Source organism: Thalia democratica, chromosome 8 (assembly GCF_965202585.1).
Source record: "Thalia democratica chromosome 8, ktThaDemo2.hap1.1, whole genome shotgun sequence".
NCBI lineage: Eukaryota > Metazoa > Chordata > Thaliacea > Salpida > Salpidae > Thalia > Thalia democratica.
Genome location: NC_139172.1, coordinates 18,581,883 through 18,600,759, shown reverse-complemented (window position 1 = coordinate 18,600,759; position 18,877 = coordinate 18,581,883). Strand labels below are relative to the sequence as shown.

The window sequence follows — 18,877 nt, the reverse complement described above, 5'->3', positions numbered from 1 at the left end:
AAAAACAAAATTCTATCATACTGCAGTGTAGAAAACTTATTTCTTGCTAAACTTTTAAGGGATTCATAATGTTGTTTTCCTTATCTTAGTTTTTAATTTTGATTAAGTTTAAAATATACTTTTTTCTATTATCTTAAGTATTATGTTTATTATAACACCATAGATACAAACAATCGTTAAGAAAAATAAAATTAGATGCGATTTTAAATTTATAATGAAGTTTTTTTCAAAAATTTAAATTAATTGATTGAAATATTATTAATCTATGTTTCATTTAATTTACACTTTTGTACAGTAACGTGAACAAATATTAATTTACTGTGCAAAAAAGTTTGATGTGTAGTTAAAAATGTTTAAGATAGGTAATAATATAATCATATTTTTACAATCAATGTTTTTAATAAAACAATGTTTTATTAGTAATATTGTCTTAAATAATTACCTGTAACCGACGTAAAGCAGTCGTAAGTATTTTTAGATACTTATTTTTAGAACTGTCGAGTGTTAATTTTTGTAAAAGTATATTGGTCTTGTACTTAATTAACGTTATTACAATAGTTATGTTACTATATACAAATAATGTTTTTCCAAGTTTACTGTAGCAAATAGTATAATAACAAATATTAAAAAGAAACGAAAAAACCACCAGTAATGCCGTTTTTTTCAATTGATGAAACAATGAAATCCAAGGATTGAAAATTATTATTTTTCAACGATTCTATTTATTATTATTGCATTTTTATTTGCATTACAATTGACCCAGGCATTAAAACCTAGGCCACTTAAATTTGAAGACACATAACGAAGATTTGAAAAATTAAAAACACAAATATTTCATTTTGTTTCAAACAAAAATAATAACATAATTTAATTTCAAGTTTATAGATTTACATAAAAATTGTTTTAATTTAAACCATTTTAATGTGCATTTCATTTTAAACTGTTAAAAGTTTAATTGGTTTTTAAAACATTTTACTAATTTTTTTAAAATATTTTCTTTATAGTCCTAAATTAAAGCTTGAAAAACTGCAAGTATTATTATATTATAATCAATTTAAACTTTATTTGGCAGAATTTTATATATATACATTCGATTTGTTTGATGAAGTTTATTTCTACTTGTATTCATTTCTACTGTCCTAGACATGAAATTAAACTGTTCTGGTGTACGATTCGATACATTAAAAGGTTGACCAAACTTTTTGAGCAAATTTTTGTCGTTCAATAAACAATACTATTTATTAATACTTTAGTGAAACCGATTGGTTTAGATCTCAGCAACGGTTTCTCGCGACTATGCCTGGCTGATGGGTCCTAACAAGGACGAAACCGGGGTAATGTTGAAAAAGTTGTCTCGGATACTGTTGTTAATGGTCGTGTAGTAAAGTTCACTATTTGTTACTTTTTTACAAAATTCAGCTAAAAGTTTTGTGTGCTTTTTTTTATCTAGTTCTATTGTTTAAGCAAACAACTACATTGAACTTTGATCTACTATCTTTGACTATTATATGTACAGATCCCTCTAATTCAAGGTACAACAATGTTATAAGGAATCAGTTATACTTGTTTTTTATGATTACACGCTTTAATAAACAAGTTTTAATCCTACCACTTGAGTTATCAGACCACACCCGCTCGGTGGGCTGAGGACCTTGGATTCTTATCAAAAGTTATCAATCAGTCGCAACCGATGAAACTTACATGATAAGTTGACATGATAAACTGTTTGTAGATTGACAATTGTTAGTTTCTTCAGTTGCAACTGACTAATGAGTTTTAACGAGAGCAAAAACTTAAACAATTTCGAGTTATTTGTTCAACTGCTACTTAAAAAAACAAAAGTAGAGTGCAAATTGTTGTTACTATTATGGATTTAATAATTGATAAATAGTTGTAAAATTTTGCTAAAATACTAAAACAGCTCCAAAAAACAATGTACATGTTAATAGGCTAGCGTTTGAAACAAAGTTGAGAATATAGTGATTTGAAAAAGACTAATAGTGTTTTTGTTTTATGAAGTTAGAAGTAACAAACTTACAAAAAACGCTTCTTTTTTTATATTATTAACATAAGCTTCGATTGAGCTGATGAACTTCTTCATAAAGTTAAACAGTATTTCTTATCATAAAAAAATAACTAAATTTAAAAAAAGGTTAAACTGAAGCAAAGCTTTACACAGAAATTGTTTAATATTCTTTACATAATGTATTTATATTTGTATTCTTTACATAAATTTCACAACAAAACAAATAGTTACAAAGATGGACAGTACTTATATGTGTTAATATAACAGTTGCTTTTAATTATAATCTCGTGAAAACTAGTCTAAAACCTCAAATACACATAAATCGCGCCAGGTCTGCTTCACCTAACACACTAAGTAAAATTTTTAAATATATTTTGTTAAGATTAAAAAAAATTGTTTTGCTGCTTTGACAACTACTTCGATATTTATTTCAAAATGAAATGAGGTACCAAAGTACAAACTGATAAAGAAGCCCATTAAAATGACTTTGTTTAGCCTGACCTGTTACTTAAAATTTACAGGTCTGCCCTACTAAATTTTTATGTAAACTTTTTATTTAGTTTAAGTTTTATATTTCAATTACAAAATATTATTTTTACAACTTATTTGGACTTTGTTTAATTTTCCCTCACAACTTGTAATCAAAGTTTTATCTAAAATATGAAACAGTTTAAGTATTTTTTCAAAAATATTTGTTTTTAGATAAGCATACAGTGTATTAAGATTAAATGGTCGTCAAATAAACCAATAAAAAATTTGTTGTTTAAATTAAAGTGAACTATTCGTTATTTATTAACTTTAAATGAAGTAAACATAAACACAAAACAAAAATATTAGTACGATTTTAAAGGAAAAGTAAATGATTTTGTAAAAATAATCAGTGATCACTAAAATTTGAAAAAAAAGTTTTATAGCTTGTTTGTTGAAATTTATTACAAGACGTTTATTGGGCTGCTTAAATGATACATCTCATCTCATTAAAATTGATTATAATTTTAATAAATAAACTTATTAACTTAAAAACTTTATAAAAATTACAAAACTATAGGGTTGCCACTCTTAGAGTCAAAAAATCTTCCCTGAGTGACCAGAAACTCCCCTGAGTAACCTTAAACTTCCCTGGGTTTCCCTGAGTTTTTTTTCAAATCCTTAAAAATTTTATCATTTATTAAAAAATTACAATGTTAGTTCTAAGAATATTGAAGAACTAGCCGCAAAGCTAAAACATTTCTAAATAAGCACTTAAAAATAAATAAAATTAATTTTTTGAACAAAATATTGAAACTGGATTAACTAAATCTCATTCTAGATCTAAAAAAAAATTCCCTAAGATTTTCTAAAAAAATCTTAAAGTTTCCTTGAAATATTTAGAAAAAAATAAACTGCCATGAGTTTCTCTGAGTTAAAAAAAAGAATCAAAATTCCCTGAGTCTCCTTGAGTTTCCCTGAGATTTTTTAAAACTTGAAAATTCCCTGAGTTTCCCTGAGTTCCCTGAGTTTGTGGCAACCCTGAAACTAGTAGTGTGTTTTTCAAACTAAAAAAGTAAGAAAATCAAAATATTACTCACAGTCTTTTTGGGCAGCCCAAAAACGTTAAAAAATAAAATTATAAAAGCAAGGATTAAAGCTAGCAAAGAAAAAGATAAAAGTGGAATTTCGCAATATATTATTACAAAATAAAAACTTTGGTTAAATTTACTTAAAACAGTAAACAGATTGGCAAAACTAAGTCATAAATTTGAAAAATATGGTTTTTTAAACTTTAAAGTTATAACTATTTGCACATTATTCTGAGGCTTGATCAAAAAAGGCTAATTCAAGTTCATGAGACTTTGAGAAAAAAGCTTAAAACTAAACTAAAGTCGATCCTTACAAAAACACTAGTTGAGAAGGTTACTTGTACTTGTTGATTCTCCTCAGTTGCACGTATGTGAGGGCCAGTAACCCGACAGCCATGGACATTAGGGCCACGATGTTCTGCCACATGCCCCAAACCCCGTACTCGATCCCCTGCTGATCCATGTACATCTCGCCCGTCGTGCTGTTGGATAGTTAACACATAAATTTTTAATTAAATTTGTTCATCTCAATTGTCAATGAAACTGACCAGCCGATGATCGGTCGGCCGCTGGTCGTGTTGGTGCACGAGGTGCCGTCGAAGCCGTCGGCGTCGGGAAAATCGTAAAACACCAGCCCCGTCATCTCGTTCACCGTCAGCGCCTGTTTTGTAGTTAATTTTAATTTAAAAATTTACCATATTTGCCACGCAAACCGAACGAACGTTTATGCCGTATCTGAGTATGGAGAAGTACTTTATCCAGGCGAGCCACGGCAGTATGGACTCGATGTTGGCGAGGAAGCCGCTGAAGAGCATCATGAAGATGTAGGGCAGGGACACCAACACGTTGGCCACCGCGAACAACTCCACGGAGGCGGAGACGAGGAAGGCGATCGAACTGGCGCTGATCGCCGTGCTGAACAAGGTGAGGAGGAAGAAGAAGAATGCGCCCGCGTCCTGCTTGAATCCTGTACGAAGATTTGTACATTGAAAAATTGAGCAAACAAAAACCTAACTTTAGAAATAAGTCAACTGTTGCTGTTAAGGATAAACTGAAAACTACAACTTTAAATTATCAACTGTAGCAGGAAAATTTAAACTAAAAAATGATGGTTCATGACGCAACAGACCGATCATGAAGTATATGATGCAGGTGAACATGAAGTTGGGGATGATCCTGTTGGGTATGAGGTCGGCTAGCACTTGTGCAAAGAAGTACACCGATGCCCTGTAATACCCGGATGCAGATTCGTGTCTGAAAACAATTATTTATTTAAAAAAATGTATTTTTTCTCGTAAAAAGTTGACAAACCTGTAGAACTGCCGGTTTCTTATGAAGACTTCAAGGGCTGATAAGTTTGACATGACTTGGGAAGTTGCCAGAAAAAAGAAGCAGCCAGCTCTGTGAAGTTATATGTTTTAGTTAAAGTGTAAAACTTATAAGTACCTGTTTGATTTAAATATTTGTGTTTATGTTTAAAATTTTATCTAAGTAAGTATTTTAAATGGTTTTACATAATATAGATTTACAACAAACTTTTGTTTGTCTTTTAAGACTTTTTTTTTTATTTTAAGACATTAAAAATCTATCTATATTCAAATCACTTTTTACAGTTCAAGTAAAAAACTAACCAAAATATTTTTTGCTTTCTTGATAAAAAATGTTATTCTAATAAAAAATTCTCACCAAAGAACATAAAATCGTTTGAATTTTTTTTTTTTAATCTACCTGTTTTGCAAACCAGCAAGGCTATAATCAGATTGAAAGTAAATAAGTCCAATAAGTAAACCGAATATAATCATAACAAATATTTGCACGACCGAAGTCATTGGATTTCGGAGCAAGTTTAATGCAGTTCTTTTCAAGAGAATTTGAAGCTGTTAAAAAAAATAGAAGTTATTGAAAAAACAAAATTCTATCATACTGCAGTGTAGAAAACTTATTTCTTGCTAAATTTTTAAGGGATTCACAATGTTGTTTTCCTTATCTTAGTTTTTACTTTTAATTAAGTTTAAAATGTACTTTTTTCTATTATCTTAAGTATTATGTTTATTATAACACCATAGATACAAACAATCGTTAAGAAAAAAAATAGATGCGATTTTAAATTTATAATAAAGTTTTTTTCAAAAATTTAAATTAATTTATTGAAATATTATTAATCTATGTTTCATAAAATTTACACTTTTGTACAGTAACGTAAACAAATATTAATTTACTGTGCAAAAAAGTTTGATGTGTAGTTAAAAATGTTTAAAATATGTAATAATATAATCATATTTATGTTTTAAAAAGCTAATGTATATTTAAAAATTGTAATAAAATTTAAATTTCTATAAAAAAAAAAACTTAATAACGTTAGATTATATTTTAAACATTCTTTATCAAACCATCTTGAGTGCATAGATTGTTTTAGTGATTTACTGTGCACATATTTATAATTTTTAGAGAACTCTGTATTATTCGATAAAATATACACAGACATTAATAACAACAGTTTCTTAGAAATAAAAAAATAGGTAACTTTATTCAAAAGGTACACAAACATTGAGAATAAATAAAATACCTGTGTGGTGAACGGATTGGCATAAGTCTCGACCATTTTGTATGCTTTAGCCTCAATATTACCAGAGGCTCTACCCCAAATTTCCTGTGAGAAGTTTAATAAAGTTCAAAACGAACAATTGATAAAAAATAATAACCAATACGCACATCGACTTTTGCCTTTTCCCTTTTGTGAAGGTCGCTAGTTAAAAACGATGAAAGCAACATCTGAAAGTTGTCTGTCTTTTCATCGTCTGCAATCGCCTCTGTTATTTCCTCGTAATTTGTTTCGCCTGAGAATTTGAATAGCAACTTTTATGAAACCACTAACTACTCTTTAGATACAAATACCTAGGAAACTTTCAATTTAATTTAGTGATCTATCGTCGATTTAAACGTTACTCTTAAGAAATTAGTTTCTGTTTTAAAACAAAAAAATACAATTAGTTTTATTTAGTAAATCAAACTTTCTTTAGCGGTGACTTTCTCTATAAGCTGTGCAGTTTTAACATCGCCACCAACAACGTCCAAAAAGAAATCGGCAGGATTGTGGTATTCGGGACATTCGTATCCTGAATAAAAATATTTATGAAAAAATAAATCTTCTATTTTTAAGTTGTGTGAGCAGATTTTTAATTATGTTGTTAAAGTTGTTTTTATTCTATCATATAAAATGTCAGAATGTTTAGATCAGTTGCTAATTTTTTATACCTTAAATTTTAAATTTCAAACAAAAAATGTACAACAAATTTTTGTTATTTTAGCTTTACATAACTACATTTAAACTTAATTGAGTGCTTTTTATTTACTTTCTAGTTTTATCAACTACTTAGTTTTTAAATTAACTTTTCCAAGCTTTTTAAACTTTATTCCACTGTTTTTTGTATAATATCTGATGTTATCATGTTATCCGAAAGAAACTATTTAAAATCATGTATTATTTGCTTAAGTATGATAAAAACTAAACATGTAAATAAAATAAAAGCAATTAAATTAACAACAGTCAGCTAAAAAAGCAGTAAAATTACACAACATAATCGAAACTTCAAGGTCAATATCTGTTGGTCAACAAAGGTTTATAGTTCTGACGTTTTTATTAGATCAACAAAAATTGAACAACTTTTGAAAAACTATTAAAGTTCAATTTTATACAAAATGAAAAACACGTGACAACTTAGTTTGACTAAAGTTAATGTTTATAATCATGTGGTTTGAAACTGTATAAAATATTTATAAGCTAAGTCAATATTTTATGCAACAAGTATCATTTAGATCTTAGCCACTTTCAAATATAAAATACGACAACGTTAATACTTTTTAGCTAAATTTCTAAGTCAAAACATGCAGAACAGAAAACTGAGGACGAAAAATAAACATTTTATAGAAAGTTATTAAAAAAACATATTTGCTTTTATTTTAGAGTCAGCTCTTATGAAGTTATATAAGTGTTTTACCAAACTACTAAGATTAGCTAACATTTTATTAGCAGACTTAGCTTATAGTACAATTTTTTTAATAATTTTGATAGTTAACATAAGCATTACTATGGATGTGCAAAAAGTTACAATGCTTACATAATGCATTTTAATTTAAAAAAATAATAACTAGTAAATTGGATCACTATCAAACAATAACTATATTTTATTTTTTAGCTTTAACATATATTTTTTTAATTCTTTCGAAAACTAAACATACATAAGGCATTCATTTTTTAACTTAAAATTTGTATTGCTAGAAACTATTTATTCAAAAACATATACATATAGTATTAATCATATATTGTTAAATAACTATTCTTTAACAAATATTTTTTATCCGTGTTTACACATAACTAAAAATAAATACTAACTAAAATTAATATTCTAACCAATTCCTTTGAAGTAATGGACACTTTCTTTAGCACCGCCAATATACATTATATTGCCCTTGCTTAGTAGCACCAGTCTGTCGAACAATGCGAATATTGAATACCTCGGTTGGTGAATGGACATTATGATGTTTCTGCCTCCCATGGCTAACCTGATGAAGGTATAGATATTTATTTTTAAGATAAGACAATGCAAATGTTTTTTTACGAAAAACGGCAATCAGTTTTAAAAATAACTGGTAAACTATTATAACTACCAAAAAATAAATAAAATTTATGCGTATCAAAAACAAGCTATATAATTCTATAAACAATAAAACTATCAACTGGTACAAGATATATCTAACAATAAATAATTATACTTTTAATAACATTTACTGACTAAAACATCATTTAGTAAGAATTTCAAACACAATTTCAGCAACAAAAAACATCAAGTTTAACTTTTCATGTTTTAACTTAAAACCTCCATCGAATACAATAAAATATACAAATCTACAACTAAATTATTAGAAGGATATGGAATACAATTATTGTGTCACCTTGATATCTGGTTTTAAAAATTTACTAATCTGGCGACACTAGATAATAAAAATGATGAAATGTTTTAATTAAATCAAACCAATTATTTCAGTTTTTGAGTATATAATAACCAAGCTAATAAATCTTAACATTATTTAGTTACTTTTTCTTTAATGTGCACCTTAGCATGGCAGATTTAAGAGAAACTATTTTAATAAGCACGGAAACTTTTGAAAAAAAAAGAGACTAAAATTTCATTATTAACTTGCTAAATATAGCGCATCAATATTAAAAGAGATTATTTAATTATAATTTTGTTACACATTTTATGATCCAGTATATTGAAAAAATTACAACGATATGCTGTGCATATATTTAAAATTTTAAGTTAGAATTTAATGTATAATTATCGATTGTCATATACAAACACCTACAATAAACAAGTTGTAGACAAAATTTAAAAAACTAGAAACACCAAAACAACAATTACGAAATTACAAATTAGTATAAACTCATCTCAACGCTTATTACATCACAATACAAACTTGTAGAGCAGTAGCACGATTGAGTTGGCAGTGTTGGCATCCAGACCTGTCGTCGGTTCATCGAGGAACAGCACCGGTGGATCGAGTATCATCTCCATGCCGATATTCACCCGCTTCCTCTCTCCCCCGCTTACTCCCCTCACGAACTCGTTTCCTACCTGAGGGCATTTTATACGTAGATAAAATGGCCGTTTTATTAAACATCATTTAAAGTTTATTTAGCTTAACTCATCTAGTTAGATTTTATCTCATTATCTAGGAAGTATTTTGATGCGTTTAATGGGCTCATAATTTAAATTTTTGAAGACTAAATGTCATTAAAATAGTTGTTTATAAATAAATTAGGCTAAACAATCCGCTAAACAAAGCTTAACTGTAACAATTACTTAGTTTTTACAGAAAAAAAAAAATAATTTAAACGTAAATTATACCGTTCAAGCATTAAACTGACCAAATTTACGATGCCTAAAGACATTAGCTATTTTATTATAATACTGATATACTTAAAACCAAATTAAATACAGTGTATGCCTTAAATATAAGTCTAAACCAGGGGTCGGCAAACTGCGGCCCGCGAGCACGTTATTTTTTTGAATGGAATGCGGCCCGCGAAAGAAAATTTTGTGGCCCGCGAGCATGTAAAAGTGGCCCGCTGAGCAAAAATATATTTCAAGTTAAATTTTTTTCGGTAATTCGATTTAATTTGTTTAGTTTGGTTTTAAGTCTCTGTATAACATTTAAAAATAAATAGAAGAAGTTACTACTTTAATTTAAAAATGTGAAAAAGACAGATTAGCATTCTAACAGGATATTTTCCTGAGTTTCATAATAAATTCTATTTTACAACAGCAAGTAATTATCTGAAAAAAGAGTGCTTGAATTTAATAAGTTAGTTATATTATACTTATTTATCAAATAAACTAAATGCAGATGTTTTCCATTACAAAAGTAATGCACAGTAATTAACTAAAGTGTCATTTCTTTATAGCTTAGATATTCTTTCCAATATTTTTTATACCTAAGTTTCTTTTATCACAGATGTTCTTGTGCTAAAACTTTATTTCAACTAACGGCGTTTCACTGCTCTCAAATAAATTTAAGAACAGATCTACGGAGTCTATAAAATGTTAACACACATTAGAAAAAAAGCAGAAAAAAGCATGTATAATTATGTATAGTGTTTATCTAGGTAGTAACTATAAATGGACTTTATGGTTTAAAAACAAAGTTTGGGATAAAAGCATAAAATTATAAAATTGTCTACAAAAAATCAAATTTAATAAAAGTAGGCACTAACCTCAAAAAGCTCTAAGAATAGGCAAATTTTAAAAATGAAAATTAAATTGAGTTGTGCAGAAATGTTACGTCATAATAATTTTAACAAATTTTTCAATAATTTATACAGCTTAAAAACATGAAGTATTAAACTTGCAAGGATATGTAAGTTTTGTGAAATAAATTAGTACATAAATAGACAGAGTTATTTAAAGTAGAATCGTCGGTTATGGGGACAGATATTCGATAAATCTTGCCGCTTATTCAGAAGTAGGTCTTTATCTTCTGCTGCAATTACTGCTCTTTCTGTATTGCAAGTTGGGCAAATTCTACTTACTCCGTTGGATGCATGTTTTATCTTTGAAACAATACTCCACTTCATGTTTGGCCTTTTACCGTACCTGTGAAAAAAGCTCCAGACATAATCCGATAAACGCGTGACATAATCCAACGGAGTAAGTAGAATTTGCCCAACTTGCAATACAGAAAGAGCAGTAATTGCAGCAGAAGATAAAGACCTACTTCTGAATAAGCGGCAAGATTTATCGAATATCTGTCCCCATAACCGACGATTCTACTTTAAATAACTCTGTCTATTTATGTACTAATTTATTTCACAAAACTTACATATCCTTGCAAGTTTAATACTTCATGTTTTTAAGCTGTATAAATTATTGAAAAAATTGTTAAAATTATTATGACGTAACATTTCTGCACAACTCAATTTAATTTTCATTTTTAAAATTTGCCTATTCTTAGAGCTTTTTGAGGTTAGTGCCTACTTTTATTAAATTTGATTTTTTGTAGACAATTTTATAATTTTATGCTTTTATCCCAAACTTTGTTTTTAAACCATAAAGTCCATTTATAGTTACTACCTAGATAAACACTATACATAATTATACATGCTTTTTTCTGCTTTTTTTCTAATGTGTGTTAACATTTTATAGACTCCGTAGATCTGTTCTTAAATTTATTTGAGAGCAGTGAAACGCCGTTAGTTGAAATAAAGTTTTAGCACAAGAACATCTGTGATATACATTCCGATAAGCTTAGCTTATCAGGATCTCCAGGATTTAACGCCTTATAACGTTACATCTTATAAGTTTCTTTTATATATTTTTTATTTGTAAATGTTATGTTTTAGTGTAAAAACATTTAAAATAACATAGTAATAAGAAAAAAAGATTTATTAAAGTTTTGTTTTGACACATTTTAATTTTTTAGAAGTTTTCTTTGCACTTAAACTAATTTATATGCACACCAACTTAAAAAAGTGCTCACATTTTAAACCACTTTTTATAAAATACTTTAGTTAGTTTAAGTTTAGTTTATGCATAATTTTCTAAGTTTGTTTTTTCTACATGTAATATCTAAATTTGTACAGACACAATTAAAACAATATATATGACATTAACTAATATAGTTTTTGTTAGGTATAAATTTTCATTTTTCCAACATAGATTTTGTCAAACTATGTAAAATTTTATGCTTTGCATATCAATACACACATTTGAGTTTTTTGGAGCTACCTATTTAATATAAACTAGACTTAGGGATAGTTTATAAACATTTACACACACTCAGACTATCACTATTTGAAGACTTCAAATCTCATGCCAACTAAGTCATTTTATAAGTTTTTGGCTTGAATTGTTTTTTGTATACAAAAATATCAGGAATGTTTTTGTTAATTCAGGCTGGCTTTTTTGCTTAAAAGAGTGGCAAATTAAACTTATGATGTAAGTTTTGCTCAACCCAAAGTGTTAGTTTCAGTTATAATATATGTTATAATATATCAAGTTCAAGCTCTGAACTTGAAAATTTATGCTTAAAAATTTTGGAAAAAAACTTGAATTTGAGAATTTTTGAAAAAACCTGGAGTTTCAAACAATTTTTACATGTAAAGTAGTGAAATTTCGATTTGACACAAAAAATTTAGCAAATAAACATTTCTTTATTAAAAAATATACTAAAGTAGCTTAACAGTGTTTTTTAATATTGATATACTTTATAAGACACTTTTTAAACTTTAATTAAACTTTATACTAAAAATAAAAGAAGGAATTGTACTTCTAAAAACTTTTGGTGCATTGCACCTTTACTTGTAAAATTTCACCGATTGTTGTGCTTCGTGTTTGAACTAAACCAAGAAATTATACTAAAGTGTCAAAGTTAAAAACACATCTCTAATAAAAATTCTCAGATGAGCAATAGTTTTTCTATCAGTGCTCTCATCTTAACATATTGATTAAATTCTTTAAAAAGTTTTCAATTATAAACGGTATCTCATTATTAATAATAAACTTTGCTACTTTATAACTTGCCTTAACAACTTTTTTCTGATAGTTCTGTAGTTACTGAAGATAATCATGTGCTTTGTTGGAACTGGCTTTGGTGATTTGTTTTTTTATCGTTTCTCGCAATAACTCCTAACTAACGTTTTTTTTTGTTGCTCGTCTTTTATTTTACAACTAATATTTTAAAATTCTTATTGCAGATAAATAATTGCTGTAATGCTTAATAAAAAAGAGGTTTTTCTCTTCGCTTATGACTCAATTAATTTTTATACTTTTGTTAAAAATGTTTAAGAAAGTTAATTGTCCATTCCAGCTGACTTATATTTTTTTGGCATGTAATTTGTTTACTGTTAATAAGTTTCGTTATTTCTTTATGTTGTGAACTTTGTTTTAATTGGGTTGCTACACAAAAAGGCTATTTTAAAAGCTTGTAAACTCAGATGTGTGTGAAACTTTTATTTCAAACACTTTAAATAAATCTTAGAATTCCCAGAATAGTTTTTATGACTGTAGTGTAGTTTACTAATTGTAGTTTTTTCTTGTTTTTTTACACTTTGTGTATTTTTTAATGATGATGATATTTTTACTAGGTACTTAAGCTTGATTTACAACGATTTACTAGTTTTTTAAACTTTTAATGAACTTAGGCTGGTTTGATACAACTCAGACATTTTTGCTTTTTAAATGACAACCATGTAAAAGACTAGTTACTAATAAGATATTTTATTTAAGTATTTCAGAATTAATTATGTTAAAGAATTTGTTCTAGCTTTCTCTAATAGAAATAGGTATTAATTTTATTAAATTAACTAATTACTAAATTTTTTAATGAATGTAAACTATTTAACACGCAAAAACTTTTTTTGAAGTTAATATTCTTAGAAATATGAAAAAAGGGGTTGATAATATAACAAATATATAAAAGTAACTAATAAATTGTCAGTCAAGTTTGGTTTTTATAGAGAGTTAAATTGTACGTAAAATTACAAAAGTATTAGATTTAACTTGGTAAGTGCTTATGAAAGTACATAGTTTATTAACACTTAAGTATATTAGTCAATGTAAATTTTATTCTAATTTTATTTAATTTAATTTAAATAGTCATTCTATGTATAGCTAAAAGTTATTTAAAATGATAAGGTGAATAAAAGTAAAACTTTTCTCTAGTGTGACTAAAACTAAAACCAAAAGATTATTCAAATGTCACTAAAACTAAAACTGCGGCCCGCAAAGACTTTGTAAACTTGAAATTTGGCCCTCGACCACCAACTGCCTGCCGACCCCCGGTCTAAACAAACCGATTCATATGTATAATTAATAAACAGAACAACTTTTATAAGACTTTTTTATAAATATTCATTAGAATGATATTTGACAAAAAGATCGCTTTTTTTCATTTGATGTACTCAGTACAATAAAAGTAGAAAATATTTTTGGAAATGACTTTAGGTGTTATAATAAAAAAGCTTAAAAATTAACTTTTATTGAAAATAAAGAATAAAGTTAAACTTATAAAACACACAAAATGAAACGAAACGAGCGTAAAAGTTTTACAATTACTTCCTTTGCAAGCTATACATAAAAATACTTCTTAAAATGTATTAATTCTGTATAATGTTAATTTACAACTTTTTGAAAAAAAATTAAGCTTTTTATATAATACTTTTTTTTTTATTTAAACAATTTAATTTGAAGTTATAAAACTTATTCATAAGTTACCAAAGTGTTATTTTGAATATCAATGTTTTTTTAATACTTAAAATTGTAACAAAAAAAAAATATATTTCAATGATTAAAATTAACAACTTAGGTACTACACTACAGCCAGACTTTTAAAAAATCAGTTTATATTTTAGTATTTAGTAAACACGAATTTTTATACAGCTTTAATATGCAGTTATAGAAAGAGATAACGTTCTATCAAGTAACATAAGCATTTATAACATAATATTTGATATTTATTACAGAAAATATGAAACTTTTGAAATTGTTTATGTTATCAAAAAAATTTTATTTGGAATAGAAGAAAAAATAGCTTAATAAAACATATATATAAAATAATTTTATTACTTGTAACATAATTTTCACTTTTTGAGGCAATATAAAACTATCCTAAGTTGGGCTGAACATATGGGTAAAATAGAAATAGAATTTTTCAAACGTAAACTTAAATGCAACTTATTATGCAATTATTTATTATTAACATCAACACCGAAAATATATGCTACACACTTTACAAAACTGTTTGAAATACTAACTGGTAATTGCAACAAGTTTTGAAATCTAAAAAGCCTTATGTTATTCAAAACAAATTTAACCCAGTTTAATCTGCATTTGCAAAGTTAAAGAGTTTATTTATTTTTCACAAACAGAATTACTTTAAAAAATATACTTTTTGAACTACCAGAAATTGACCTACAATAACTTACTAAAGTAATGAAATTTTAATATAAAGCTTTTTTACTTAAAGCTAAAAGTTAACTTTCAAGTTTAACCCTTGTTTATAGTGAAAAAAATACAACGCAACACTCTTTAGCCGAAGTTTACACAAATCTCCTTATCTTAATGAAAAAAGAGTATCTGGTTTATAAAATAACTAGTATCATCTGAATACATTTAATAATTATTTTTTAGTAATTAGTTTAAAAATTGTTTGCATACTAACTATTTAATTAGAGTTTGCCAAAAAAAAGTATATTTAAACTTACTAAAAACAAAATTAATTAAAGTTTAAAAGGTAGCAAGATCACTTCAAATCGGGAACGGGTCAAAATTGCACGAAGACAAAATTGCACTTTTCTTGAAAATTTGTCTTTGTGTAATAGTATCTTCGTACAACTTTGTGCCCTCGTGCAACTTTGTACGGTCGTGCAAATTTGACAGCTACCCCTTCAAATTATTTTTTATAGTTCAATTAAAATATGGTTCAACCCAGGGGATTATTTTTTTCATGGAGCCTTTATGACCCCTAAAAAATTAAAGAAAAGAAAAAGAAAGCTTTAATAAAACACTAAAAACGTTTTTTTAAGAAAAAACTTCATATATTATTTTCTAATTTGAAATTTTTCTTTATACTAATTTCTATTTAACTACTGATGAAAATAGCGTGAAATGTATCTGGTTTTACTGTATTAAGTGTCTTTTTATCTACTGTTTAAGAATAAACTTGACTTCAAAGTTAAATTAAATCTAAACAATTTAGTTTATAAATATTTTTAAATGTAAATGAACTAAAATTTCAACTCTAAAGAAAAACTTTAAAGAACACTCAAATAATATATTAAAAATAACAATAGTTAGTATATATTTTTAAACAATTTTTACAGTTTTAATTATAGTTTTTTTACTAAATGGCAAATGTTATGCAAAGTTAGTTAACTATCATAATGTCTGCATCACTTTAAAAAATAAAACATATTTAAACTTCTATAGGAAGAAAAAATTCTTATAAAATTAAGAGGAAGGGTCACTTTAAATATTTCAATACTAAACTTATGAAAACATTCTTTTATTTATAATAGAATTTACATATACTTCAACATAATACTAGTCACTTACTTAATTTTTAAAAGTGTTTTATTTAAAGTTAATAGAAAAAACACTCTACTTATAAACAGAAAAAACTGTGCTACCTTACTTTAAACAGCCTAGACAGAACCCTGGTTCAATCTTTTTGAAATATTTTTTAAATAATCTAAGTTTTTCAAAAACTTTCAAACTAGTCTTAAGTTCAATTCAGTCTAAGGAATTGGCAACCTGATGAATTTAAGAAACTTGCATGCTTAAATTAGTTAAAACTTAAAAACAATAATTATAGATAAATTGTCTATTTTTAGCAATAAATATTAAACAAAATAAGTATGTAATGATTAAAAAATTAGTAAGTTCAATAAAAAATATAATCTAATAAAATTTCACTGTACTTGAAATTTTAGATGCTGAGAATATATCAAAACTTAAAAAATATTTATAATTAATACTTGCCTTCAAATCTGCTCTGCTTCAAACATTTTTTACAAGTTTTTATACAGTATTTGTTTTGTTGTCAAAAGATAAAACTTTTATTACTATAATTCATAAATCTATTTATAAAATATATTTTTCAACTAGAACATTTATGCATCTTACCGTTATGTTAACACATAAAACATTAAAAGTATATAGCGAAATTTACAAGGTATCAATTAATTAACAAACACTCAGTTAAACAATTTTAAAATAATAGTTGCTAAGCAACTAACTCGTGTTAAAACTGCAATATTTTTTTTTTTCTACGGAATATATACAGTGTTTTTGTAAATTGTGTGTGCTAGCTTCAGTGTAAGAATGGTAGCACTTTTATACTTAGTCGTTTATAAATTGATGGAACTTTCTAGTATATGGTAAGATGTCAGATAAAGATAATTATTCTTACTCCCAGTTTAATGATAACTATTGGACTAAAATGAGGTGTTTTTATTATATTTACTTTATAAAAATATTTTAAAATAATGCATTAGTTATATATAGAGCACTAAAATAATTTTTATGACTCTAATATGATGTATTAGTTATTAATTTAAAATTAAGTAAAAACATTTTTTAGTTTTATTAATTTGATTATTTTATGCAAAAATATTCAACTTTTATCGGATTAAAAATAGTAAAATTTACACTTTTTTTTTATTTAATACGTTTATTTTAATGTGTTTTCAATTTAATGTCAAGGTTTTTTAAATAATTGGAACACAAAATTGTTGTTAAAATTATAATAATTTATTATTTTTTATATGTTATAAGATAAAAAAAAAATTGACAGAACAAATTTATTGAATATAAACAAGTTTCAATATAATAAATCTTAGTTTACATAAAGTATAAAACATTTCAAAGATCGTTTCAGGACACAGTCAAATTACTTTAATTTTTTAAACTTTCATCAAATAATATAGTTAATACTTATTTATTAATAAAAACTTACAAACATCAATTGCAGATTGGACAACTTTATTTATTCTAAAGAGGATGATTGTATGACACAACAAAACAAACAACTTACGCAATTTGTTGATCAAGAAAAAATGGATAAGTTGAATGAAATTAACGATTTTTGCTCAATTTACACAGACTTCATTCGAACAACGGACAAAAGTGTTAATGACAAAGTACAAACAAAATTTGAAACCACTTTCAACAAAAAAGAAAGAGATGATGTAAGTTCAGACTATCTTAATTTTATTTGATGAGGGACGACACAAGATAGAAACTTAAGAAAAAAATCTACCACATATAAATGTTATATTTATTAATATTTATGATATTTTAATCAAGTTTCACAACTTTTTAAGAAAAATCAAGTTCATTTATATTCAAATAATAATTTAGGTACTTTTTGTTCTTATACTCTTATCTGGTGTAGCGATCAAGTATTGAAACAAGTATTCTTATATTTCTAGCTGCACAGTAATTTTCATAACTCAACTTTTGTTGACTAAATAGAAGTAATTAAAGAAATTGAACTCAATTTGAATAAAGAAAAGTACTATGCTAATTGTTTTTATTATATATTCTAGCGAACTTGCTTCGTTAGCTTCTTTATTAAAAAACAATCAGCTTGTAATTTTGAACACTTTTTGACAGCTAAAATATTCAAACCAAACAAAAAATTTCAGATACACGATCTAGAGGACATCATGTTGCACGGAAGGAATCAAATCGTAGATGAGCTGATCAAAATAGACGATGGACACTCCAGTCTCATGAGCGATATTTTCAATAGAACCTCGGAAAATAATATCAAAGACGATTGTACAAAACTGGAAAATATTACAAGAAAGTACGAGAAAATTTTTAAGCAGTCTCCCTGTATGGATACTGATCAGCATTTTTGTAATGACAACAAATGAAATACCTGATTTACTGTATGAATTTTAATCACATTTTGACTCAATAATAAAAGAACTAAACTATAAAAAGTTTACATACAAAAGTTATAAATACAAAAAGACTTGTAGAAAAAATAAGTAAAAAGTAAAAATTGAACTGTTGGTTATAAGTAAAAATAATTAACGAATTATTTCGGAAAATTTAGTTTAAGCACATAAATATGTTAAACTGACTATAATGCTTAATATTTATAACAAATTTATTTATTACTAAATTAATTTGTAGATTTTATATGTTTACAAATCTCATAATACATGTAATAGATAAAAAACAAACAACTTATTCTTTAAAATTTAAAAAATAGAGATCGATCT

At 26.2% G+C, this 18,877-nt stretch overlaps 1 protein-coding gene across 2 annotated transcripts in view; it reads right to left on the bottom strand.

The window, feature by feature from the left end:
• Window positions 1-2,908: 2,908 nt before the first annotated feature.
• LOC145843405 (broad substrate specificity ATP-binding cassette transporter ABCG2-like) overlaps window positions 2,909-18,877 on the bottom strand; it is a 30,423-nt gene continuing 14,454 nt past the window's right edge. For both annotated transcript variants that reach the window (XM_082950882.1, XM_082950881.1), the window contains exons 7-17: window positions 9,064-9,221; window positions 7,997-8,148; window positions 6,597-6,701; window positions 6,298-6,422; window positions 6,152-6,235; window positions 5,314-5,462; window positions 4,897-4,986; window positions 4,715-4,839; window positions 4,308-4,552; window positions 4,134-4,246; window positions 2,909-4,067 (exon numbers count right to left, since the gene is read on the bottom strand). In XM_082950882.1, the coding sequence (XP_082807008.1) occupies window positions 3,920-4,067; window positions 4,134-4,246; window positions 4,308-4,552; window positions 4,715-4,839; window positions 4,897-4,986; window positions 5,314-5,462; window positions 6,152-6,235; window positions 6,298-6,422; window positions 6,597-6,701; window positions 7,997-8,148; window positions 9,064-9,221 (1,494 nt within the window). In that variant the 3' untranslated portion in view covers window positions 2,909-3,919. The remainder of the gene's footprint in view (window positions 4,068-4,133; window positions 4,247-4,307; window positions 4,553-4,714; window positions 4,840-4,896; window positions 4,987-5,313; window positions 5,463-6,151; window positions 6,236-6,297; window positions 6,423-6,596; window positions 6,702-7,996; window positions 8,149-9,063; window positions 9,222-18,877) is intronic.